At 57.5% G+C, this 22,716-nt stretch overlaps 4 protein-coding genes across 5 annotated transcripts in view; all 4 read left to right on the top strand.

The window, feature by feature from the left end:
• GRIN2D (glutamate ionotropic receptor NMDA type subunit 2D) overlaps positions 1 to 749 on the top strand; it is a 34,359-nt gene extending 33,610 nt beyond the window's left edge. The window contains exons 14-15 of the mRNA XM_046682150.1: positions 5 to 182; positions 666 to 749. Coding sequence (XP_046538106.1) covers positions 5 to 182; positions 666 to 749 — 262 coding nt within the window. The remainder of the gene's footprint in view (positions 1 to 4; positions 183 to 665) is intronic.
• Positions 750 to 2,276: 1,527 nt separating this feature from the next.
• On the top strand, positions 2,277 to 7,886 carry GRWD1 (glutamate rich WD repeat containing 1). The gene is made up of 7 exons (XM_046680309.1): positions 2,277 to 2,473; positions 2,676 to 2,793; positions 3,018 to 3,180; positions 4,948 to 5,161; positions 5,299 to 5,441; positions 5,604 to 5,801; positions 6,873 to 7,886. The coding sequence occupies exons 1-7, from the start codon at positions 2,287 to 2,289 to the stop codon at positions 7,188 to 7,190; spliced, it is 1,341 nt and encodes a 446-aa protein (XP_046536265.1). The 5' UTR covers positions 2,277 to 2,286; the 3' UTR covers positions 7,191 to 7,886.
• Positions 7,887 to 12,809: 4,923 nt separating this feature from the next.
• Positions 12,810 to 17,108, top strand: KCNJ14 (potassium inwardly rectifying channel subfamily J member 14). The gene is made up of 2 exons (XM_046683170.1): positions 12,810 to 13,677; positions 15,214 to 17,108. The coding sequence occupies exons 1-2, from the start codon at positions 12,976 to 12,978 to the stop codon at positions 15,808 to 15,810; spliced, it is 1,299 nt and encodes a 432-aa protein (XP_046539126.1). The 5' UTR covers positions 12,810 to 12,975; the 3' UTR covers positions 15,811 to 17,108.
• Positions 17,109 to 19,337: 2,229 nt separating this feature from the next.
• Positions 19,338 to 22,716, top strand: part of CYTH2 (cytohesin 2) — an 8,593-nt gene continuing 5,214 nt past the window's right edge. Inside the window, exons 1-4 of one of the 2 annotated variants that reach the window (XM_046683700.1) lie at positions 19,338 to 19,546; positions 20,393 to 20,540; positions 20,637 to 20,703; positions 21,695 to 21,813. In XM_046683700.1, coding sequence (XP_046539656.1) covers positions 19,528 to 19,546; positions 20,393 to 20,540; positions 20,637 to 20,703; positions 21,695 to 21,813 — 353 coding nt within the window. In that variant the 5' untranslated portion in view covers positions 19,338 to 19,527. The remainder of the gene's footprint in view (positions 19,547 to 20,392; positions 20,541 to 20,636; positions 20,704 to 21,694; positions 21,814 to 22,716) is intronic. The other variant, XM_046683698.1, reaches the window with a different exon arrangement.

Here is a 22,716-nt window from a genome sequence, read left to right as displayed (position 1 = left end):
TCAGCTCGTGCCCCCGCGCCGCCCCCGCGCGCAGGCTCACCGGGCCCTCCCGCCACGCGCGCCGCTGCCCGCACGCGGCGCACTGGGGGCCGCCGCTGCCCGCCGCGTCCCACCGGAGACACCGGGGCGGGGACCTGGGTACCCGCAGGGGCTCGGCGCACTTCTCCAGCCTCGAGTCCGAGGTATGACGCGGCCCGGGGGGCCCCGCCGCCCCCTCGGTCAGCGCAGGCCACGGCCCGAGGGGGCAGGCGCAGGGGACAGGACCCGCGTGGGTTGGAAAGGAAAAAAATGGAACTGGCCGGACCCCGCCTGGAGCAGCGTCCTGCGCCCCCAGCTTTGGGGGCACCGCGAGCTGGAGGGGATCTGGTCTCCGCAAATCTCACCCAGTCTGAGAGCGAGGGGGCGGGGGTCTCGGAGCCCACTGGACCTTTTTTTAAACCCGACAAGGGCTTTTTAACGTCACCAGATGGGGCGGGAGTTGGGGGGGGCACGCCGCGCCCGCGCCCCACCCCCACGCCCGGGGCCGTGGCCCCCACATCACTGTGCAGCTCCCCGGCCCCAGCCACGCCTCCGGGGAAGCCCGTTTTTAACCTTTCATCCATCGGGACTCAACTGTGAGACGCGTTCGCCAAACTGTGACCCCAGACCTTGGCCCCGCCACACAGAAATCCCTGACCCCAGACTGTGACTTCCGACCCCTAAAAATGGGCATCCGACCCCAGACTGTGACCCCTGACCCCAAACTGTGACCCGAACCCCCGACTGTGCCCTGACCAGACTGTGACCCTTGACGTCAAACCGTGACACCCTTCCTTCTTTTCCACCCTCGGTTGCTTTTCCCTGTTTTGACCTAGGACACGCCCCCAACGGAAGCCCCGCCTCCCCCGGCCCCAGCGTTGATCCCAAACTCCATCCGGCCAAAACTTCCCGCCCTGTCGCACCTCACTACCAGCCCCAGGTGCCACCAACCACATCCTCTCCAAATCTACCCCTTACTTGTGATCCTTCAGTGATGACCCAGCAGACCCCCCCAAAAGGCTCCTCTTCCCAGATCTCCAGCCGGGTCTGGAGCTGGGTTGTGGAGCGGAGGGTTTGGGAGTCCACACTCACCACCGACCTCCCTTCCCGCTCTCCTGTTCCACATTGCAGTGTTTGGAATAAACCATGTTTTTATGCCTCCTCAGTCCAAGTGTGAGCTCCGTGTCTCTTGGATCCCCTCAAATTTCTCTGGCTGCGAAAAGTCCCACAGAGAAAAAGGGGGCAGAAAGGGAATTAGAGCAAGAACAGAGACCCTGGAGGGAGGTGAGAGGCAAAGACCCAGAAGGAGGCGGTGAGAAACCGCCCTGGGAACGGAAGGGTTGAGAAAGGGAGGGGGCGGACAGAGACCTAGAGAGAAGAGGGGACAGAGAACTCAAGAGAGATCTGGGATCAAAACATTTTAGGATCAAGTGTAGGGTCCCATTCCCGTGGCTTGCTAGATGCTTAATATCCTGTTCGTGCAAGCGAGGAGAGTGTCTAATATATCCCAGCCAATCCACATATCTTGAGTGCCATTTATCTCACCAAGGAGAATCTATTTCTAATATTTCATTACACCAATTAGACAAACCTCTGGTGCTGATGGGCGATAAAGAGAGCCGCAGCACTTGTAATAGCTGCCTCCAGAGGGTGGACTTTCTGATTAAGCGTTCGCTGACCATAGCTGCAATGTGAACGCCTGGTTAGGCAATTGACGGCCCCTAGAGAGTAGATTCAACCGTCTAACTTACTTGTAATATCATCCTGTCTACACTAAAGCACTTTGAAGTAAATTAAAGCCATCATAACAAGGAGGAGAGAAGAAACCGACCTTATGGGTCCCCAGGGAGCAGAAGCCCAGTTTCTTTGCCAGTAAGAGCTCTTATTTGCATATATGAATAGTTAATTAAGTGGAAAGAAAGCACTGGGAGTCAAAGGTGGAAGATGGAGTCAGGGTTCCGAACTCCTCTAGTGGATGGGAATACAGGTCTCCTGCAGAACTACAACTCCCAGGAGGCCTTGCCACTGCTCTGCGGAAGAGCGCCCCAAAGTCAGGCAGCGGGTGGAGCGACTCGGTATCTACAGCGTCGGCGACTAAGCCAGCATGCCGTTACCTTAGTTCTCCTTCACCGTGTCCCCATCGCCCACTCTAATTGGTGAACAAGGAGGTTTCCAAGGTAACTGCCCTGCAGGGCGACTCTCAGAAGGCGGAAAGCGCAAACCGGAAGTGACGCTATTACCGCGCGCCGGCGGTGAGAGAGTTCGAAGATGGCGGCGCGCAGGGGTCGGCGGCGCACGTGTGAAACCGGGGAGCCCATGGAAGCCGAGTCCGGCGACTCAGGGTCCCAGGGGGGGGCCCAAGTCTACCTGCCCGGCAGGGGACCGCCGCTACGCGAAGGAGAGGAGCTGGTCATGGACGAGGAGGCCTACGTGCTGTACCACCGAGCGCAGACTGGTAGGGCTGGGCAGCCGGACCTCTGGGTCCGGAGGAAGGAGGGGACTAGAATCTTGGGTCCTGTGGGGCTGTGGTCCTGAGCTTTTGATTTTGAGACGCTCTGAAAGGGAAGACTGGGGTCTAAGAGGGGTGACATCACACTCAGAGCGGCTGAGAGTCCTCCGTCCCGTCCTAACTTTCCAACCCTTCCTTTCATCCCCAGGCGCCCCCTGTCTCAGTTTCGACATAGTCCGGGATCATCTGGGAGACAATCGGACGGAGCTTCCTCTCAGCCTTTACCTGTGTGCTGGGACCCAGGCGGAGAGCGCTCAGAGCAACAGGTTAGTGAGACCAGAGGCTTTCCCAGGACCGGGACCCCAAGTCCCCAGCCTCTTCCTGCGTCAAGACCCAGGAGTCTGAGCCTCCAGCTCCCCCTTCCCCAGGATCCAGGAGGTGGGACTTCCAGGTTTTGCCCCCCTCAGGCCCAGAAGTTGGGGTTCCCAGCCTCCCTCCTCCCCGAGGATCTTGGCATCCACTGCCTCACTCACACCACACCTCCCCCCAGACTGATGATGCTCCGAATGCACAATCTGCATGGGACGAAGCCCCCGCCATCAGAGGGCAGTGACGAAGAGGAGGACGAGGAAGATGAAGAGGATGAAGAAGACCGGAAGCCTCAGCTCGAGTTGGCTATGGTGCCCCACTATGGTGGCATCAACCGAGTTCGGGTAAATAACAGTCCAAGAGCCTGCTTCGTGACCATGCCCTTCAGCTTTTAGAAAAGCAGTTGGCACATAGTTTCGTATATTAGTTTATAAGCCTCTTAGCTATTACAATAATGGTTACCATGTACTAGGTGCTATGGAGTACGTTTATGTATTTTCCTCTTCTATAATAGAGTGAGAGTCATAGAACTTAGTGGTGGGGCTGATATAAGGATAAAATGAAACAGCATAGTTATTTCAGTAAGTGAAATGGAGTTATTTGAGATGCCTAGAAACAGCACCTGTTTGTAGGGTGAGATGTCTTTTCTGTTACTGCTTAGAAACGGTTCTGGGCTGAGGCGTTTCTTACATGCTTCAGGGTTATAGCGCCTTCTGATCAGGTTGATGTGCGATTTAAATGAGATGATATATGGATTTAGAGCAGCGATTGGCCCCAAAGTTCTTGTTGTGTGTTTCCATTAAAGTATTGCCATGTTTCAGGTACTGTTCTAGACCCCGGGGATTTAACAGTGAGCAAAGGGTCTGTGGCTTCATGAAACTTACATGCTGGTGGGGAAAGGAACAAGAAGAAACTAAGTTAATGTGTAGTAAGTTCAAAGGAGCTAAATGTTGCGGAGGAAAATAAAGCAAAGTAAAGGAGTTAGGGAGTTCCTGGGTGGGGTTGCTATTTTAAATATGTGGTCAGGGAAGTGTTCACTGGTAAGGTGCCATTTGAACAGAGGCCCACGGCAAGTCAGGGAGCGAGCTAAGGATATCTGTGGGACAGGATGGCAAGGGAAACACAAGTGCAAATGCCCTGGGGTGCATTTTGCATGTTTGAGGAGTTTTGAGGGAAACTGGGGAGACCAGTGCATCTGGAGCAGAATGGAAGAGGGAAAAAATGATGAGATTTGGCGAGTGGGCACAGAGAAGACAGATTGTTTAGGGCCACTGGAATGACTTGGCTTTTACTTGGAGAAATTGGGAGCCATGGGAGGCCTCAGAGCCGAAGTTGGATGGGAGCTGCCGTGTTTTTTGGGGGGATCCCGGTGGCTGCTGTATTGAGAATAGTCTGCAGGGAGGCGAGGGCAGAAGGACAGAGTCCTGGGAGGAGGGGGATATGGTAATTCAGGGGAAGCATGACATCAGCAGTAGCATGAGTGACGACCACAGAGGGAATGAGAAGGGTTGGAAGTGGCATGTTTTCAGTGCAGCCAGCGTAGGCGGTGGGGGTGAGGAAGAAGAGACGAATTGAGAATGAGTCCTGCATTTGGGGGCTGGGGTGGGGAACACCTGGGAGGAGGAGGTTGCAGTCAGCAATCAGGAGCCTGCCTTTGGTCTCCTGAAGTTTGTGTGGTCGGTGCCATATAAGTCTGGGGTTCAGGAGAGAGGCCAGGGCTAGAGGCTTCTGGAAGCCCTGAGGCTGAACGGGGTCCACGCAGAGGCAAAGAGATCCAAGGACTGAGGCCTGTGACCCTCCACCATTTAGAGGGTTAGAGACTGAGGGTTTGAACACACTCCTGAGGGCTGGTAGGAATTATAGCCATGATTCCCATGAGTCTGGAAGCAGTTTTGACCTCCCCCCAACACTACATCTTCCGCAGCGTGGGGAGCTGTCACAGGTCCCAAGCTGGTCTCATAGGCTGGGATTCCTTTCCCACAAAGGTTTCTGGGAGTTGTAGTCCTAGCCGGGGGCATCTGGAGAACTGCGGTTCTGGTTCTCGGATGCTAGGAGCTGTGGTCACCACCCTGAGCCTCCCCCCTTACCCCTCTGCCCCGTCCCCGCTGCAGGTATCATGGCTGGGCGAGGAGCCGGTGGCTGGGGTGTGGTCAGAGAAGGGCCAGGTGGAGGTGTTTGCGCTGCGACGGCTTCTGCAGGTGGTGGATGACCCCCAGGCCATGGCAACCTTCCTCCGGGACGAGCAGGCCCGAGTGAAGCCCATCTTCGCCTTTGCTGGCCACATGGGCGAGGGCTTTGCACTCGACTGGTCCTCTCGTGTGCCCGGTAAGTGCCTGAGGTGGGATTGGTCCTGAGGGGTGGGAGGGAACAGGGTCCCCAGCAGGGCTGGGTGTTAAGACTCCAGGGAGGGGAGTGAGCCGTGGCCAGCTGGGACCAGGTAGTTTCCTGACTCCCTCCCCCAGGGCGCCTGCTGACTGGTGACTGTCAAAAGAACATCCATCTCTGGACGCCTACGGACGGTGGCTCCTGGCACGTGGACCAGCGGCCTTTTGTGGGCCACACACGCTCCGTGGAAGACCTGCAATGGTCTCCGACTGAGGACACGGTGAGGGAGGGCTGGGGGCCTGGATTCCTGGGTCTTGGGGTAGGAGGGGGCTGGGAGCAGGTCCTGGTGAGGGGGACACTAAAAGAGAGGGTCGCCCACCACTAGTCCCCGATCTCTGGGACGCTGGGGTCTGGGGTGTCACTCAGAATCCTCCTTGTCCAGGTCTTCGCCTCCTGCTCAGCTGACGCCTCCATTCGCATCTGGGACATCCGGGCAGCCCCCAGCAAGGCCTGCATGCTCACCACCGCCACCGCCCACGATGGGGACGTCAACGTCATCAGCTGGAGCCGCCGGGAGCCCTTCCTGCTCAGTGGTGGGGATGACGGGGCCCTCAAAGTCTGGGACCTGCGGCAGTTCAAGGTACTCTCCCAGCCTCTAGGATTGGTGGGTTTCCCTCCTTAGAAATGGTTTTATACACCAGAGCCAGGAAGGCCCTTCAAATTGGGGTCCAGCCCCCTCGGGGTGCAGGTGAGGAAACAGCCTCAGTAAGAGGAGGGCTTGTGGCTGGTCGAGGGTCGCTCACTCTACCAGCTGGAGCGTTGACGAGAGACAGAAGAGGCTGGGTGGCAGCAGAGACTATAACTCCCATCTGCCCCTGGGGGAGCCGTGCAGCTGGCTGTGCTGCCCAGGGGCTCAAGGGCTTCAGGGAGTTGTAGTTTTTCTTCTGGTGGGTTTTATAGAATCACCTGAGAATCAGAGCCCAGTTCACTCGTTGCAGGAGAGGAAACTGAGGTACAGAAAGGACAGTAGCAGATATGACATTACCGCCCAGCGAAGAGTTAACTTTGTAAAGCTGAGAGGGGCTCTGGGGAGAACTTGCAGCTTCTGGCATCCCTCTGGACAAAGCCATCATTTCCTGTAGCTCCACGGCGTCCTAGCACCACAGTGTTGTTGTCTCTTTTTTCCCTCCAAAGTACTGGGTTCTATAGAATCAGCCCTGGGGAGACTTCTAGAAATGGATTCCAGCCCCCAAGGCAGGTGGATGGCCTGGTCACATGGCCGAGTCGACTGACCATTGGAACCCTGGAGCCACTTCTCCAAATTAGAGAGACTCCAGCCCCCAGCGGCCTCTTGGCTGTAGTCAGAGTCTCTTTGTTCTTTACGTGGCTGACTCTGGAGCCTGCGGGCTGTGCTTCTGCCCTGTCCAAGGCCTTCAGAGAATCAGAGGGGAGAACACGTAGGAACCACCCCCTCCCTTTTATAGGAAGGGAAACTGAGGCAAACCCAGGGAGGAGTAGGGGTGGGGATTTTGTGACCTGGAGCTGGGTGGGGGGGGAGGGGGCAGTTCTTTGCTAGTGAGACCACAATTCCCAGCAGCCCCTGGGACAGTACACCTTTACCCTAAGGCTGGAGAGGAGTGGGGGCCTCTTCCTGGGTTGCCCCAGGAGTCAAGCTGAGGTGCTCAGACCCCTGACTCCCATCTTCCCGTAGTCTGGCTCCCCCGTGGCCACCTTCAAGCAGCACGTGGCCCCCGTGACCTCCGTCGAGTGGCACCCTCAGGACAGTGGGGTCTTCGCAGCCTCAGGGGCAGACAACCAGATCACACAGTGGGACCTGGCGGTGGAGCGGGACCCTGAGGCGGGCGACGCGGAGACCGACCCCGCGCTGGCGGACCTCCCCCAGCAGCTGCTGTTCGTGCACCAGGGCGAGACAGACCTGAAGGAGCTGCACTGGCACCCGCAGTGCCCCGGGGTCCTGGTCAGCACCGCCCTGTCGGGCTTCACCGTCTTCCGCACCATCAGCGTCTGAGGTGCCCCGCGGCGTCTGGGCTGGCCTTGCGCTTGGGAACTGAGGATGAGGTTGGTTCCCCCGCAGGGGAATCATTCAGATCTGTTGACCAGCCCCACTCCAGAAGAAGGGCTTAGTTCGGCCCATTGGCCGCTGTGATGGATTCTGTTGGACTTCCTGTTCTTTGAAAGGACTTGGTTTGGTCCACTGACCCCTCTTACCAAAGGACATAGCTTGACCCGTGACTCTCAAACTGCTTGGTTTGGTCCAGTGACTTGCTTTGACCCAGGGCCCTGTAAAACCACTGCCTTGACTCCAGGGACCCCTCCCACCTAAGGACTTGGTTTGGCCCAGTGACGCCCCCACCTGTCACAGGACTCCGCTGGCCTGTTTCCCAGCTGGGCCTGGTTGGCCCGTGTTGCTGTGGTCATTCTGTCAGCTGTGCCACCTGCCTTGACCCTTTGACCTCTCTGCCCCAGGACCCAGTTTTGGCCGCTGGTCTTCCCCAGGGAACTCAAGTACTTTACAGTGGCTGGGCTAAATGTGAGTGGCAGGTTCCCCCAGGTGAATTTGGTTTTGCCCTTTGTCTTCCTGCCAACCGGGCTGGCCAGGACTTGCCAGTGAGGGGCTGCACGGGGCCTTCTCTCTGCAGCAAAGCAGGCGCTGTGTGGGGAGGAAAGTCGGGCTCCTGAGAGGCAATAAAGGACCAGAATGAGGCCTGCTGTGTGTGCGACTCGTCCTGGCCACTTTCCTGTAAAGGAACGGGCGAGGAGGCGGGAATCTGCGCCCAGGCCTCTGGGCCGGGAGAGGCCCCTGGGAGTCCTTGCCACAGGCATTCCAGCCCTCAGTCCACTAGCCGCTCTGCCTTCCCCAAATTCTCTTCCATCTGGAACTCACTGCGGGTCTCAGGGGCATCTCCCCTGTGTCCCCCAACTTTTTTAAGGCTTCGTCTCCCGGGGAACCAGGGAGCCCCCCATGTCTCTCCTCCCCTCGCTGCCCGCTTCATCCTGACCATTTCTTTGTTCCCTCATCTGTCCCCCCATCTTCCCGTGTGTCCTGGCCCCCTCCCCCTTCTGTGTCTCTCTGCCACCGGCTCCTCTCCAGCCTGCTTGGGCTGTGGCCCAGCCGCCCTGCCTGGCCGTCCTCCCTGGCTCCCCCTCTGCGGCTCTGAGCTGGCCCCACCCCCTGCCCCCCCTCAGGCCAGGCCTCTGATCCTCCTGTGGACACAGAGGTCGGACGCCCGGCACAGGGCCCCTGGGGCCGAGGACGGACCACAGCCCCTCAGTACTCACAGAGGCCTCCCCTCGGCCAAGCAGAGGAGCCCCCGGTGGAGGACATGGGGGTGGGCCGCCCCACCAGGTACGCGCCTCCATGGAGGGCCCGGGCAGCGCTCCTGGGCCTGGGAGCCAGTCTGCCTCCCCATCCTCTCTGCTCCGCTGTCTCTGTCCCGCTGTCTCTGCCCCAAGGTCCCCCGTCCTCAGAGACAGATTCCAGCCCAGTGCCTCTGTCTCTGAATCCTCTCCATTTTCTGTCCCCCTCATCCTCCCTCTCATCCGAGCCTCTCTTTCTTGCCCCATCTCTGTCTTCCCAACTCCGTCTCCCCATCGTTCCATTTCCTAAGACAGGATCTCCACTTCTTTCCCGATTGATTGTAGTCGGCCTGTCTCTTTTCTGTCCCCCTCTCTCTGGGTCTTTCCGCTCCCTCCTGAGTCTCTGTCCCCCTCTCTCTGGGTCCCTGTCCCCTCTCTCTGGGTCTCTATCCCCCTCCCTCTGGGTCCCTGTCCCCCTCTCCCTGGGTCTCTGCGTCTTTGTCCCCCTCTGCGTCCCTGTCCCCCTCTCTCTGGGTCTCTGTACCCCTCTCCCTGGGTCTTCATCCCCCTCTGGGCCCCTGTCCGTCTCTCCCGGGATCTCCACCCCCATCTCTGTCCTTCCCTCTTTCCTGGGCCCGCTCTCTCAGCACCCTTCTCTTCCTTCCCACTCAGAGCCTCTGCACCCTTGTCTGTCTCCAGTCTCTGCCCCACGCCCCCTCCCCTCAGTCCCTGCCCTCCACCCTGCTGCCCAGACCCCATCAGTAGTTGGGGGAGGGGGACACCCAGGGTGTGGGGAAGTGAAAGTGCTTCTTCGGTGGGGGGGGCGGGGAGGGAGGTTGGTGCCCAGGGGCGGGGCTTCTTGGCCCAGATTAGACAGTGACTTTGACATGAAGTCGATGCACCTTAAGCCACGGGTCTCCTTTATATGGAAACATTAAGCTGCTCTCGCAGGTCAGGGGGAGGAAGGGGGAGGACTTCAGGCTCCGGATACTGTTCCCTCCTGTCCTGCCTTTGCGGGGGAGGGGGTGCCCTGAGCCCAGTGGCCTCCACCCCTGTGAGCTGGGCCACTTGGACACAAGACAGGGCCCCCTGGAGGTGAAGACCCCAGTCGGCCTTGTGAAATGGACACGGTCTCGTCCGCCTCACAGGGCTGAGGGTGGGACTCAAGGATTTAGGAGGAGAGTCCTGGTTTGGGAAGGCTCAGGACCAGACCGGCACCCCACCCCCGGCACCGCGTGGGTCTGGCCAGGTCTCTGAGCCTGTTCCCCAACCTGTGAAACGGGACGATGATCTTGACCTCCCAGCATCCTGAACAGGCGAGGTGAGTGGCGGGGTCTGGTGGAGTCCGGGGGTGGCCATGGGCATCTGGTGAGCTCGTTAGGAGGCTCTGGAGCTCGGAGGTGCTCAGGAGGCAGGAGGAGGGCACTTGATAAGGTCATCCGTGGTTCGTCGCTCAGGCTCGGGCACCGAGAAGCCCGGAGTGGGGCCTAGGGTCTGCCACGTCCGGCTGAGGGACTTGAGACAAGGGATGGGCCCCGTGCCTCAGTTTGCTTTTTAAAAAAGCAAAGTCCCACCTCCCAGAGCTGTGATTAGAGACTGGTGAGTGGGTGTGAGGAGGCCCAGCCTGGGGCGGCGAGGGGAGGGGTCTGTGTGAGGGCTACAAAGGTAGAAGTTGGAGCCTGGATTCTGACCTCAAACCTGCCCCCTTCAGCGATGAGCCTCAGTTTCCCCTTTGCAGAAAAACGATCTCTAACGCCCAGGGTTGTGAGGGTGAGAAAAGAGTCAAGGTTGGGGCACATCATGGGCGCTGGACACAGCCAGGCCCAGGCCACTCTGACCTGAGCCACAGCTTTGCCTCTGCAGAGGGGTGTAATAGCCCCCCACGTGGCAGACCTGTCCGGGTGGTCAGAGACAGCAGGTGCAGAGCTGGGGGCAGGGGAGGGCGCCCACTGGTGTTGAACTTCACATTGACTGAACGCCCTCTCCTCAGATTGAGTGCCCCCAGCCCTACCAAGAAGCCCATGAGGATCCCCAGGGCCTGGCACAGGGGGCACCGAGTACATAGGTGCTTGGTAAACACTGATGGAAGTGATAGGCAAAACACTTCACCCCTAGACCGCACAGGTCCTGGAAGTCCCTCCACCACCACGCTAGATGGTAACCCTGCAGCTGCTGGCGTACGATGAGGCCTGTAGGTCCATGCCCAGCTTTTCCCTCCATCTTTCCTCCACCCTGTCGAGGTTCCCTCCATTCCACAGATGAGGGAACTGAGGCTCAGGAAGGGCTGAGACTTCCCACCAGTCATAGAGCTAGTCAGTGGCCAGGCCACGATTCCCCCTAGAGCTGCCTGATTCAAAAACCCAACGTCTTTCTTCTGGATCCCTCTTCCTTTCAAGGTGGGGTTTTCTATCCTCATTCCACAGATGAGCAAACTGAGGCTCCAGAAAAGGAAGCCAGTGGTCTCAGGGCACGTAGTTGGTCAACAGCTGAGCCACGACTGGGTTGTGGGTCTATATGACTAGAAAGCACTTCCTGCCCTCGAAGGAGTCCCATTTCCCCATTTTACAGTCGAGGAAACCATGGCTCAGAAAGACTTGCCCGAGATCGGAGGGGCAGGGCTGAGCCTGGGTTGGTTTTTGTTTTTTGTAATGGTTTCATTGAAATACAATTCACATACCATACAATTCACATATTAAAGTGTACGACTGCACGTTATTTAGCATATCCACAGAGTTGTGCAACTACAATCAATTTTAGAAAATTTTCATCACCCCAAAAAGAAGTCCCATGTTCTCTGGCTGTCACTCCCCAATCCCCCCATATCCCCAGTCCTAGCACCACTAGTCTACTTTCTCAATTTATAGATTTGCCCATTCTGGACATTTCCTATAAATGAAAGTACTCAATATGTGATCTTCTGTGATCAGCTTCTCACACTTAGAATGAGGTTTCTAAGGTTCATCCATGTTGTAGCATCTATCCATGCTTAATTTCTTTTTGTTGCTAGCAGTATTCTCTTGTGTGGATACACCACCTTTTATTTATCCATTCATCAGTTGATGGATATTTGGTTGTTTCCATCTTTTGGCTGTTGTGAATGACGCTGCTATAAACATTTGTGTACAAGTGTTTGTGTGGACACTCGTTTTAATTTATCTTGGGTAAGAGGAGAATTGCTGGGTCATATGGTAACCCTACGTTTAACCATTTAAGGAAATGCCAGACTATTTTCCTCACCAGCTGCACAACTTTACATTCCACCAGTAGTGTTTGAGGGTGCCAGTTTCTCCATATCCTTGTCAACACTTGTTATTTTCGGGTTTTTTTTCCTTTTGTTATTGCCATCCTAGTGGGTATGAGTTGGTATCTCTTTATGGTTTTGATTTGCATTTCCCTGATGGCTAATGATGTCAGGCATCTTTTCATGTGTTTATTAGCCATTGGTCTATCTTTCTTGGAGAAATGTCTATTCAGATCCTTTGCCCATTTTTGAATTGGGTTGTCTTTTTATTTTATTGTTTTTATTTTTGGCGAGGGAGATTGGCCCTGAGCTAACATCTGTGCCAATCTTCCTCTGTTTTGTATGTGGGATGCTGCCACAGCATGGCTTGATGAGCAGTGGGTAGGTCCATGCCCAGGATCTGAACCTGTCAACCCTGGGTGGCCGAAGCATAACGTGTAAACTTAACCACTATGCCACCAGGCCAGCCCCTGGATTGTTTTTTTATTATTGAGTTGTAAGGGCTCTTTATAGCTTTTAAAAACAAACTCTTCATCAGATATATGATTTACAACTATTTTCATCCGCCGGTGGATTGTCTTTTCACTTTCTTGATGGTGTCCTTTGAAGCACAAACGTTTTTAATTTTGATGAAGTTCAATTTACCCACTTCTTTTCCTTTTGTTGCTTGTGCTTTCTGAGCCTGTTTTTGAACCACAGGTGACCTCAGAGCCTGGTTCATCTCTCCATGCTGACTCCATGCTGGGAAGCAGTTACCACATAGTAGACTCTGCATTTGCTGGGACTCAAATCCCAGTTTACTCAGCTGTGACCTTGGGCAAGTCTAACGTTCCGTGCCTCAGGTTCCTCATTTGTACACTGGGCGTGATAATATCTATACTGCTCTGAGGCTAAAACACGTAAATTCATGTAATGTACTCAAAACAGTGCCTGGCACTATATAAATGTCTGCCCTAATTATTCTGGCGCTGGCTATAATGTTGTTGTTGTTGTTGTTATGGCTGTAGTTTTGTGGCTGTTGCTATACAATATCTCCTATAGTATTATTACACGGCTGTTGATGGGTACTGTTTTGACTGTCAAGGTGAGTATCCTTTCCCCCCTTTGCCAGATGAGGCCGCTAAGGCCCAGGGAGCATGCCTGTCCAAGAAGCCCACCATTCTTGGCCCCCCTGACGTTGCTGCCCGTTTCTTGTCCCCGCAGGTTCGGGGCGCCCGCCCCCCACTAGGCCAAGTGGAGGGGGTGCCCCCACCCAATGGGCCTGGCCAGGGCCCTGCGCCGCCTTAGCGGCGCCCTGGAGTCGGGGGAGAGCCGGGCGGGCGATGAGGAGGAGGCCGGGCCGGGGCTGTGCCACAACGGGTGGGCGCCGTCGGCGGTGGGGCGGCGGCGCGGGCGCTTCGTCAAGAAGGACGGGCACTGCAACGTGCGCTTCGTGAACCTGGGCGGCCAGGGCGCGCGCTATCTCAGCGACCTGTTCACCACGTGCGTGGACGTGCGCTGGCGCTGGATGTGCCTGCTCTTCTCCTGCTCCTTCCTCGCCTCCTGGCTGCTCTTCGGCCTGGCCTTCTGGCTCATCGCCTCGCTGCACGGCGACCTGGCCGCGCCGCCGCCGCCCGCCCCCTGCTTCTCGCAGGTGGCCAGCTTCCTGGCCGCCTTCCTCTTCGCGCTGGAGACGCAGACGTCCATCGGCTACGGCGTGCGCAGCGTCACCGAGGAGTGCCCGGCCGCCGTGGCCGCCGTGGTGCTGCAGTGCATCGCCGGCTGCGTGCTCGACGCCTTCGTCGTGGGCGCCGTCATGGCCAAGATGGCCAAGCCCAAGAAGCGCAACGAGACGCTCGTCTTCAGCGAGAACGCCGTCGTGGCGCTGCGCGACCGCCGCCTCTGCCTCATGTGGCGCGTGGGCAACCTGCGCCGCAGCCACCTCGTCGAGGCCCACGTGCGGGCCCAGCTGCTGCAGGTGCCGGGCGCCGCGTCCCGGGGAGGGCGGGCGGGCGGGCGGGCGGGAGTCCTGGGGGATTGTGGGAGATGTAGGCCTGAGGGCGAAGTGTGCGTGGGGCCTGGAGGGTGCGTGGACTACAGTTCCCAGCAGTCTCTTAGGCAGGGAAGCTAGCGCCGAGCTCGGGGACTGAGGATGGTTCCCGGACCAGTTGTAGGAGATGTAAAGCAAAGAGAGGGATTCGTGACCTCTCTAGTTCTTCCTGGAGGCCTAGACTTGAAACACATCTTGAGGCATAAAGAGCTTCCTGTGGCTTGAGGATGGGCCCTCTATGGGATGGTGGGAAATCTAGACCCGAGAGGGACACTCCCGGCCTGTGAAGGCTCCGAACTACAATTCCCAGAAGCCTCTGAGGGCAGAGAACGTGTCCAGACTGGGTGGTCTGAGGAGATGAGGTAGTTTTGTGGGTGCTGTAAACCACGGCTCAGGTTTACAATTCTCAGCCAACACTGTGGTACAGAGAATGGCCTATGACTTGAGTCCAGGCCCCTTTGGGGTTGTGGGAGATGTAGGCCCGAGGATGGGGTGCAGCTCACACCTGCAGAGCTGTGGAACACAATTCTTCCCCACCCCTGGGCCTGGGGTCCTGCAGCATTTATGGGAGACTTCATTCCCCGCCTCAGTGGCCCAGTCGTTCCCACCAGCCTCCTGCTCGGAGGAGTACAGGGCAGGGGTAAGGAAATTCAAATTTTAGCTTCTCAGCAAAAAACCCCACAAAAAACAACTACAACTCCCATTGGCCTGTGGCTCCCTCCAGCGCCCTGAAGAAGGGGACTTAGTGTTTCTAGAATTGTAGTCAAACTGCCCAAACAAATTCTGGGGCAGTAGCTGCCCTTGCCCCAGTAAAGACACTTAAGAACCCTGGGCTGAGGTTGGACCTGGGTGAGAGGGAGGGACAGTGGTGGGAACTACAACTCCCAGCAGCATCTGGGGGCCCCTGAGACAGTTGCAAAAGACTGGGTCCCCCACCGCCCACTTCTGTCTCCTGCTTGACTGTTGGAGACACCAGGAGTCATGACCACGAGGGATACTGTGTCTCCCAGAAGTCTGTGGGGCACTGACATGGTCTGGGGGGAGGAAATGGAACCAGTGGGTAGGTGGGGTGAAACTGCCAACACGTGGCCTAGGGACTGCATACCCCGACCCACCCACACATACAAACACACATACACACAGGATGGCTTGTGGTTGGGGTCAGGGGGCGGTAGATAGTGCAGGGCCTAGCCTGAGGCTGTGGTGGAATACAGGGTGTCATCCTCGTTTATCTTTCTCCGGCCATATATTGAAAGCCATTTTTTATTCCCGATCTGTCCCGTATCTCTGTCCTCCTCTCTTTCTGGGTCACTGTCCCCTTCTCTTTGGGTCCATGTTCTCACTCCACCCCAACCCCTGCTGGTCTCTGCCCTCCTCTTTCTCTGCATCACTCCTTTCTCTCCTGTCTCTGTACATCTCTGTGCTCCCTGCTGTCTATCTTTGGCCCCTCACTTTTCACTGCAGCCTCGAGTGACCCCGGAGGGTGAATACATACCGCTGGACCATCAGGATGTGGACGTGGGCTTTGATGGTGGCACCGATCGCATCTTCCTCGTGTCTCCCATCACCATCGTGCACGAGATCGACTCTGCCAGTCCTCTGTATGAACTAGGACGTGCCGAGCTGGCCCGGGCCGACTTCGAGCTGGTGGTCATTCTCGAGGGCATGGTTGAGGCCACGGCGATGACCACACAGTGTCGCTCTTCCTACCTCCCTGGTGAGCTGCTCTGGGGCCATCGTTTTGAGCCAGTCCTCTTCCAGCGTGGCTCCCAGTACGAGGTCGACTATCGCCACTTCCATCGCACTTATGAGGTGCCAGGGACACCCGTCTGCAGCGCCAAGGAGCTAGACGAACGGGCAGAGCAGGCTTCCCGCAGCCCCAAGTCTAGCTTCCCTGGCTCCCTGGCTGCATTTTGTTATGAGAATGAACTTGCTCTGAGCTGCTGCCAGGAGGAAGATGAGGAAGAGGAAGCCAAGGAGGGGGACGAGGGGGAGGCAGAAGATGAAGCTGCCAGCCCCCGAGTACTCACACCAACCCTGGCACTGACCCTGCCCCCATGAAATCAGCTGGTGTCTCCCTATTTGTACCCCCTTCCCAGAGGTAGCAAGATGGAGAGATCAGGCCCTCTCCTGGGATGGCGGCAGGTGTTTCCCAAGACCAGACAGGCCTGCTGGGTAAATTATTAGCTGGTGAAGTTCTGCTATGCTTAGTGGACCCACCACGGACGTACTGGACCTTAATTCCACTGCGTCCCATGCTCCCTCCTGAGACCCCTTTGTCAGCCCGATTCCTGAGTCTCACCAGAGCTGAGGGATCCAGAATTCTGGACCACCCAAGAGGCAAGAACTGGTCGTTCTAGATTCCTCTATGTGGCTGGCTTAGGTTGTTGAGCAGGTCAGGAATCAGTGGTATAGACGGCCTCTGGGGGAGGAGGTCGACAGTTATTGAGCAGCAATAGAGATCAAGAGTCTGTAGGTCTGGATTGACCAGAGATTCAAGGGACTGTTGCTTCTAGACTCAGCCAACCAAGTAGCAAATGATTTTTTCTACACCACCTAAGGAGGGAAGGTTACGCCCTGCTTGGGTGGCCCTCCTTAAGAATGTCTGAAGAATTCAAGACTATCTTGATTGACCAATGTCAAGGAATGTTGACTGCAAGTCAAGAAAGGACCTTGTGGTTCCAGAAAGCCCAAGAGTTGAGATTCTGTGAATCTAGATTGAATGCAGAGGCAAGGACTGGTCATTCTAGAACAGCTTTGATCTAGAGAGTTGACATACTCCAGAAACTAGAGTTATGTTTCTAGAATGCACAAAACAATGGTGAGTCTGTGGGTCTAGAAGGACTGAAGTGAGAGATGAGGAGTTCTTGATGCCGGGTAACTCCGGACCACTGGCTGTAGGACATCGGAGCAAGGGGATAATCAATGCTTCTAAATGATCCGCAGGGTTTTTTTTTAAGTGCCATTCTAGAATGTCCAAAGGAATCAGGATTCTGTGGCTCTAGATTGATCACAGAGTCAAGGAAGGTGTGATGATCCTAGATATGTCTGAGATTTGCTGGTTCCAGTTTGCCCAAAGGACTTGAGAATCTCGATGATTCTAGACGACTTCTTTGTGGTTCTGTAATGCCAAAGAATCAAGGCTCCAGGGGTCCAGAGTTGTCCATTATCAAGACCTGGAAGTTCTAATCAGCTCCTAGAATTTGGCAGTTCTGAGGTAGACTCAGGACTCGAGAGACAGCATTTCTGGGCTGACCTAGAAGGTGTGGGTAACAGGGCTACTTATTGGGCAAGAAAAGGGAGAGGCCCAAGGCTGGTGAGTCTGCAGTGCTCTGGAATCCTGCACCTGGCGATGTGTGTTTATTTCTTAAAGGTGTTATACCTACATGTATTGTATATATATATATATAATATAAATACAGATATCTATCTATTTTTTCCCGTGGTTCCTACAGAGGGGTTAGAAATTGAGCTTGAGCTAATTGGAACGGGGTCCTTTACAAAGATCCAGGAAGCTTTGCTCTAAATCCCAACTCTGCCCCAACTTTACTGTGTGACTTTGGGCAAATCACTCCCCTCTCCTTGCCTCAGTTTGCCCATCTGTAAAAATGGGACATTGGAACTCAAAGATCTCCAAGGGCCTTTCCACCAGGATGATTCTGCCCTTCACTGAGGGTGAGGTGGGGGTGAGGGTCCTGGGATTTCCCACATCTCCCTGGTGCTGGAAACCATAGCCTTCCATGGGCAACTGGAATGGGAGGTGCTCTTGGAGGCCAGCTCTGAACCTGGTTGTCTGAATCACAGGGCAGGCAAGGGGTAGTATGGGCTGTGGCTGGGGGCCAGAAGCACTGCCTCCCTGGTCCAGCTTGGGGGCCAGGGGAATGGAGGCGGTAGCTCTGAGTGCCAGGGGAGTGTGTTTAGGGGTTAAATCACTGGGAGCCCTGGTGGTGTGTCTGTGAGTGTTTCTGGAGCACCGGTCCTCAGGCCTGGCCCCTGCCATGCTGCCATCTACCTAAGTGCCCAGGAGGCTGGGAGCCAGCCGCAGAAGGAGCCACTGCCAGGAGGAGGGCATTGTCCCATCCCCGTGTCCCAAGACTAAGGGCAGGCACTGTCATTGCCCATCAGCCTAAGTGCTGCGTCACGCTAGGTCCCCCCTTCTGTCTTCCCCATCCCCCTTTATCCTTCAGAATCCCCACGTAATCACCGGATGGGATTAATTAGCTGCCGCTCTCCCAGCTCAGGGTGTCTAGGGTAGGGACTAGAGGCAATGGAACCACAGGAGTGGAGGAGGATGTTAAGTTGGGGGTGAAAGGACAGGAAAAGGAGTCTGTTTGGAAGGATGGGGAGTGGGGGCGGGGCGGGCACAGCCTGGGCTTCCACCGGGGAGGGCAGCGCCTGGGCCACTCATAAAGGTCAGTGAGGGGATTAGAAGGCTCCGTGGCTAATCTGTCAGCTTAACCAGGTCCCAGCCCCGAATCCGTCCCCACCTGCGAGCCCAGGGACGGCGAATGAGGACGAGGCCCAGGCACCACCTCAGACCCAATTAGGGACCCGCCCGTGACAGGGGAGCTCAGGGTCTCCATCCCGGCTGGCCGGGCCTCTGCACCCTCTTTGCCTGCAAGGAATGGGAATGAGAGGCTGGAGAGGGGGACGGCCTGAGATGCAGGAGGACTCCGAGAGGAGGGAGGACTTTATGAAGAGCCAAGAGTATAAGAGGAGGGGGAGTAAGGGGGGGCGAGTCGGAGCGGAGGGAAAGAACTCTGAGAAGGGGGAAGGAATCAGAGGTGGGAGGATGCTGAGGAAAAGGGAGTTTGTCTTAGGGGGATGCTAGGGTAAGGGGAGGAGTTTTAGGGAGAGAGAGAGGAGCCTGAGAAGCAGACGGCGCCAGGTAGGCGGAGCCTGTGCTTTCTCTATATTCGGCTTTCCCCTATTGTCCCGTTCTCCATGACAGATGCCAAAGAGCGTAGCATTTGGGAGAAAGAATAAATCTTTTGTTCCACCACCCTTTGACTCTGAAGAGGCTAAGGTGGATGGGGTCAGAGGACGGGGTAGGAAAAGGGTCTGAGTATCGCAGAGGCCAGTGCCGGGAGGAAGGAGGCCAGAAGAAAGGTGAGCCAAAGCTGCTCCTGGTTGCCTGGCAACCGCTGCCGTCAAACGCCAGCTGGGCCTGCTAGGAGGTGTGGCTCACCGAAACAACTGGCAGTCGTGGTCCCGCCCCCTGGCAACAAGACTAACAAAGTACCGCCCCCCAGCAACGCCTTGCTAGGGGCGGGGCTCTATTGAATTAGTATCCTAGAGCCCAGAGCCCTTGCGCAGGCGCAGTCCTCTCTGCGCCGCATAAGCCCCTCCATGCAATTCCCTTCCGAGGCTTCTCATTGGCGGGCCAGCCAGCCAAGTGCCTTCTTTTGTTTCGGAGGCGGGGCCAGGCGCCCTTCCCGCGCTCCAATTGGCCCCCCAGACCGTCTACCTCCGGCCGGACATGGCTACGTATGCTCCTTGTGCGCCTATTGGCCCTGGAGGACTATCCTTCGGCGTCGGGGGCGGAGCAGACGAGAGGGCACGTCGTGGATTGGACGGTGTCAAAACGAGGGGCGGTCCCTACTGGCGGGGCGGTTGGGAGGCGAAGGGAGAGTCTTTTCAGCGCTGAGGACTGGCGCTGAGGAGGCGGCGGTGGCTCCCGGGGCGTTTGAGCGGGCTCACCCGAGCCCGCGGGCCAGCGCGGATCCAGGCCCGACCGGCGGGACCGCCCCGGACTCCCCGCGGGCCTTCCTAGCCGCCATGGAGGACGGTGTCTATGGTAGGTCGGGGAGGGGCGGGGCCGGCGGGGCGCGGACGGAGCGTTCCGTCCCGAACGTTCCTCCGAGAACATCCCTGCGGGCGGGCGCGAGCCCTTCGGGCCCCGGTGGCCTCGCCTTTGCGGGGCGCGGGCCGGGCTTCCGGCGGGACCCGAGAGCGGGGCGTTCCAGGCCATTGTTTGGGCCGATCCTGTTTCCGGTGGCGGCGGGAGGGGGCGGGATGGAGCGGCGGAGGCGAGGCCGGGGCGGGACCATTCCCGCTGGAGGGGCCGGGCGAGCCCAGGGCCTGCCGGGAGCGGGGAGGGGGGCGGCAGGGGACGGGGGTGCTGCAGAGACCCCGCCCCTTCCCCAACTCTTCCCGGCTGTCATCCGCGTCCCCTGCCTCATCCGCGTCCCCTGCCGTAGCTACTGCCCATGGACCCGGGAGTCAGGACACCCCGGCCCCCGGCCGCCTCGCCAGCAATGGAGGCGGAAAACCGAGGCCTCAGCCCCCCTCCAAGTAATGGACCCAGCAGTTCAGGCTTCCAGCTCTTTCTTTTCCCCAGACCTAAGAGTTCAGGCTCCCGGTCCCCTTCCCCCTTAGACTCAGGAGTCCGGACCCCAAGCCCCCTCCTCCTCCAGGACTGGAGAATCTAGATCCCAGCCCTTCCTCCCCTGGACTGAGGAATCCAGGCCCCCAGCCCCTTCCTCCTGCAGACATAGGAGGCCCGACCCTCATCCTCATCCTCATCTTCCCCCTGAACCTGGGAGTCCTGCTCCCCTCCCCCAGCCGTGGCCTCCCCCAGATGGCAGGATTCCAGGCTCCCAGTCCCCAAAACTGACCTCCAACCCCTGATCCCGGCCCCCAGAGCCCCCAGACCTGACGCCGGAGGAGCGGATGGAGCTGGAGAACATCCGGCGGCGGAAGCAGGAGCTGCTGGTGGAGATCCAGCGCCTGCGGGAGGAGCTCAGCGAAGCCATGAGCGAGGTGGAGGGTCTGGAGGCCAATGAGGGCAGGTGAGGGCCGGGGTAGGGGACTTGGGGGTCATGGGACCAGGCCAGGCTGGGGATGCCCAGGATTGACTTTCCGTCTCCCGTTCTCTGCCCCTGCAGTAAGACCTTGCAACGGAACCGGAAGATGGCAATGGGCAGGAAGAAGTTCAACATGGACCCCAAAAAGGTGCTTGAGGCCACAGGGCTGGGATCAGCCGGGCAGACATCCAGACAGGTTCCTGGCACTTCCACGTTCCAGAAGTGTGACGGTTAAAGGTCTCCATTAGGTGGACAGACTTGGTCCTGATCCCTGGGTTCAGATGGTGACTGTCCGTTTGTCCTCTGAACACTAGCCAAGTGCTCCAGCCTCCTGACCTTTGCCTCTGCTGTGTCCTCTGCCTGGGAGGTCCTCTTCCCCTTTCTGTTCCTATTTCTGGACCCGCTTCTGGTGTCACCTAGAGTCCCAGGGGGAGCTTGAGTCTAGTAGGGAACATGGACAATGACAGAGGGTTCACAAGTGCCGTGGCAGAGGGAGGTGCTGGGGGCTGTGGAAGTCGGGGAGGGCTTCCCTGAGGAGGGGACATTCAGATCAGGTTCGAAGGATGAGTCAGTGTTCACCAGGTGGAGGAAAGATGTTTGTGCATTCAGTCATTCATTTTACACCCATTTCCTGAGGCTTCCTTGGGCCTGCCCCTTTGCTAGGCAATGCTGGGGACTCAGAGTTTGACCCAAGCTTGCCCTCAGGGAGCCCCAAGACATGGATACCACAGTCTAAAGAGAGAGCTATAATGGAGGTCCTCATGGCATAGGGAGAGCCAGAGAAGGCCCCCGTCCAGCCCGAGGCTTGGCGCTCACAGCCCTTGATGGACTGCTGTCTGCTAGTAGTTTCTCACCTTATTCTTCTTACCCGAAGCAATGTAGTTTGTTCAGTCATTCAACAAACGAGCTCTTGCTCCTGCTCTTGGTGCTGGAATTAACCGGGCAAAGCAGCGGGAACAGTAGGAGCAAAGGCTATGAGGTGGGAGGGGTGGTATTTAAGGACCTGTAAGACGCCTGAAGATGACACCTGGCCCCGCTTGGTCGAGGATGGGGGTGGCTTGGGCTGCCGAGGTTTCCGAGGAGGTGGCGGGCAGTGGCGTCCTGGCTGTCATCACTGAGACCCGGCCCCCACCTACCAGGGGATCCAGTTCTTGGTGGAGAACGAACTTCTGCAGAACACCCCCGAGGAGATCGCCCGCTTCCTGTACAAGGGCGAGGGCCTGAACAAGACGGCCATCGGGGACTACCTCGGGGAGAGGTGAGACCCGGCCCGCTCTCTGGGCCTCTCCCCGCGGCCCCGCCCCCAGCTCCTGCCCTCACACTGCAGCTCCTCTCCCAAGGCTAGGCCTGGAGGGACTGGCCTTCCCACTGGACTCTGCCAAAAGGCACCGACACAGGGGCCTCGGGCAGCCTGGGCCGCCTGTGAGCTTCCTGGGGACCGTTGTGGACATCTGGGAGATGTGGGGACCCTCCGTTTAGGTCTGGGGACAGTGGAGAACATCTGCGTGTCATGGGAGCATGCGAGCCATGTGTAGACAACTGGTGCACATGGGAACTGTGGACAGCTAGGAAGTGTGGGGACCGTCACTCGCTATCCAGGAGCACGGGGACCCCAAGGACATCTGGGAGCGTGAGGACCATCTGTGGACCTCTGGAGTGTGGGAACCATCTCAAAGGCTGTGAGACTGGACATAGGAGTGCATGGGGACCCTCTGTGAAGTCTGGGAAACCTGAGGACCATCTGGGAGTGTCTGGGGTGCGTGGAGAATGTTTGGATGTCTGAGGTGCGCAGGACCATCTGTGAATGTCAAGTGCTTAGGGATTGTGTGCACATCTAGGGTGTGTGGAACTTTCTGGACATGTGAGGTGCACGGGGACCATCTCTGGACATCTGGGGTGCATGGAGACTGGGGATGTAGGGACTGTCTGTAGATGTCTAGGAACCTGTGTGGACATCTGTAGATGTCTGGGGACCATCTGTGGACATCTGGGGATGTGGGGGCCATCTGTAGATGTCTGGGGATTATCTGTGGACATCTGAGGCATATGGGGACCAACTGTGGGCATCTGGGGTGTGTGGGAGCCATCTATGGGCATCTGGGGTGTGGGGACCATCTGTGGGCATCTGGGGTGTGTGGGGACCATCTGGGGGCATCTGGGG

Source organism: Equus quagga, chromosome 13, assembly GCF_021613505.1.
Source record: "Equus quagga isolate Etosha38 chromosome 13, UCLA_HA_Equagga_1.0, whole genome shotgun sequence".
Classification (NCBI taxonomy): Eukaryota; Metazoa; Chordata; class Mammalia; order Perissodactyla; family Equidae; genus Equus; species Equus quagga.
Note: the sequence above shows the minus strand (reverse complement) of the source record. Positions and strands in the feature narration are given on the sequence as shown.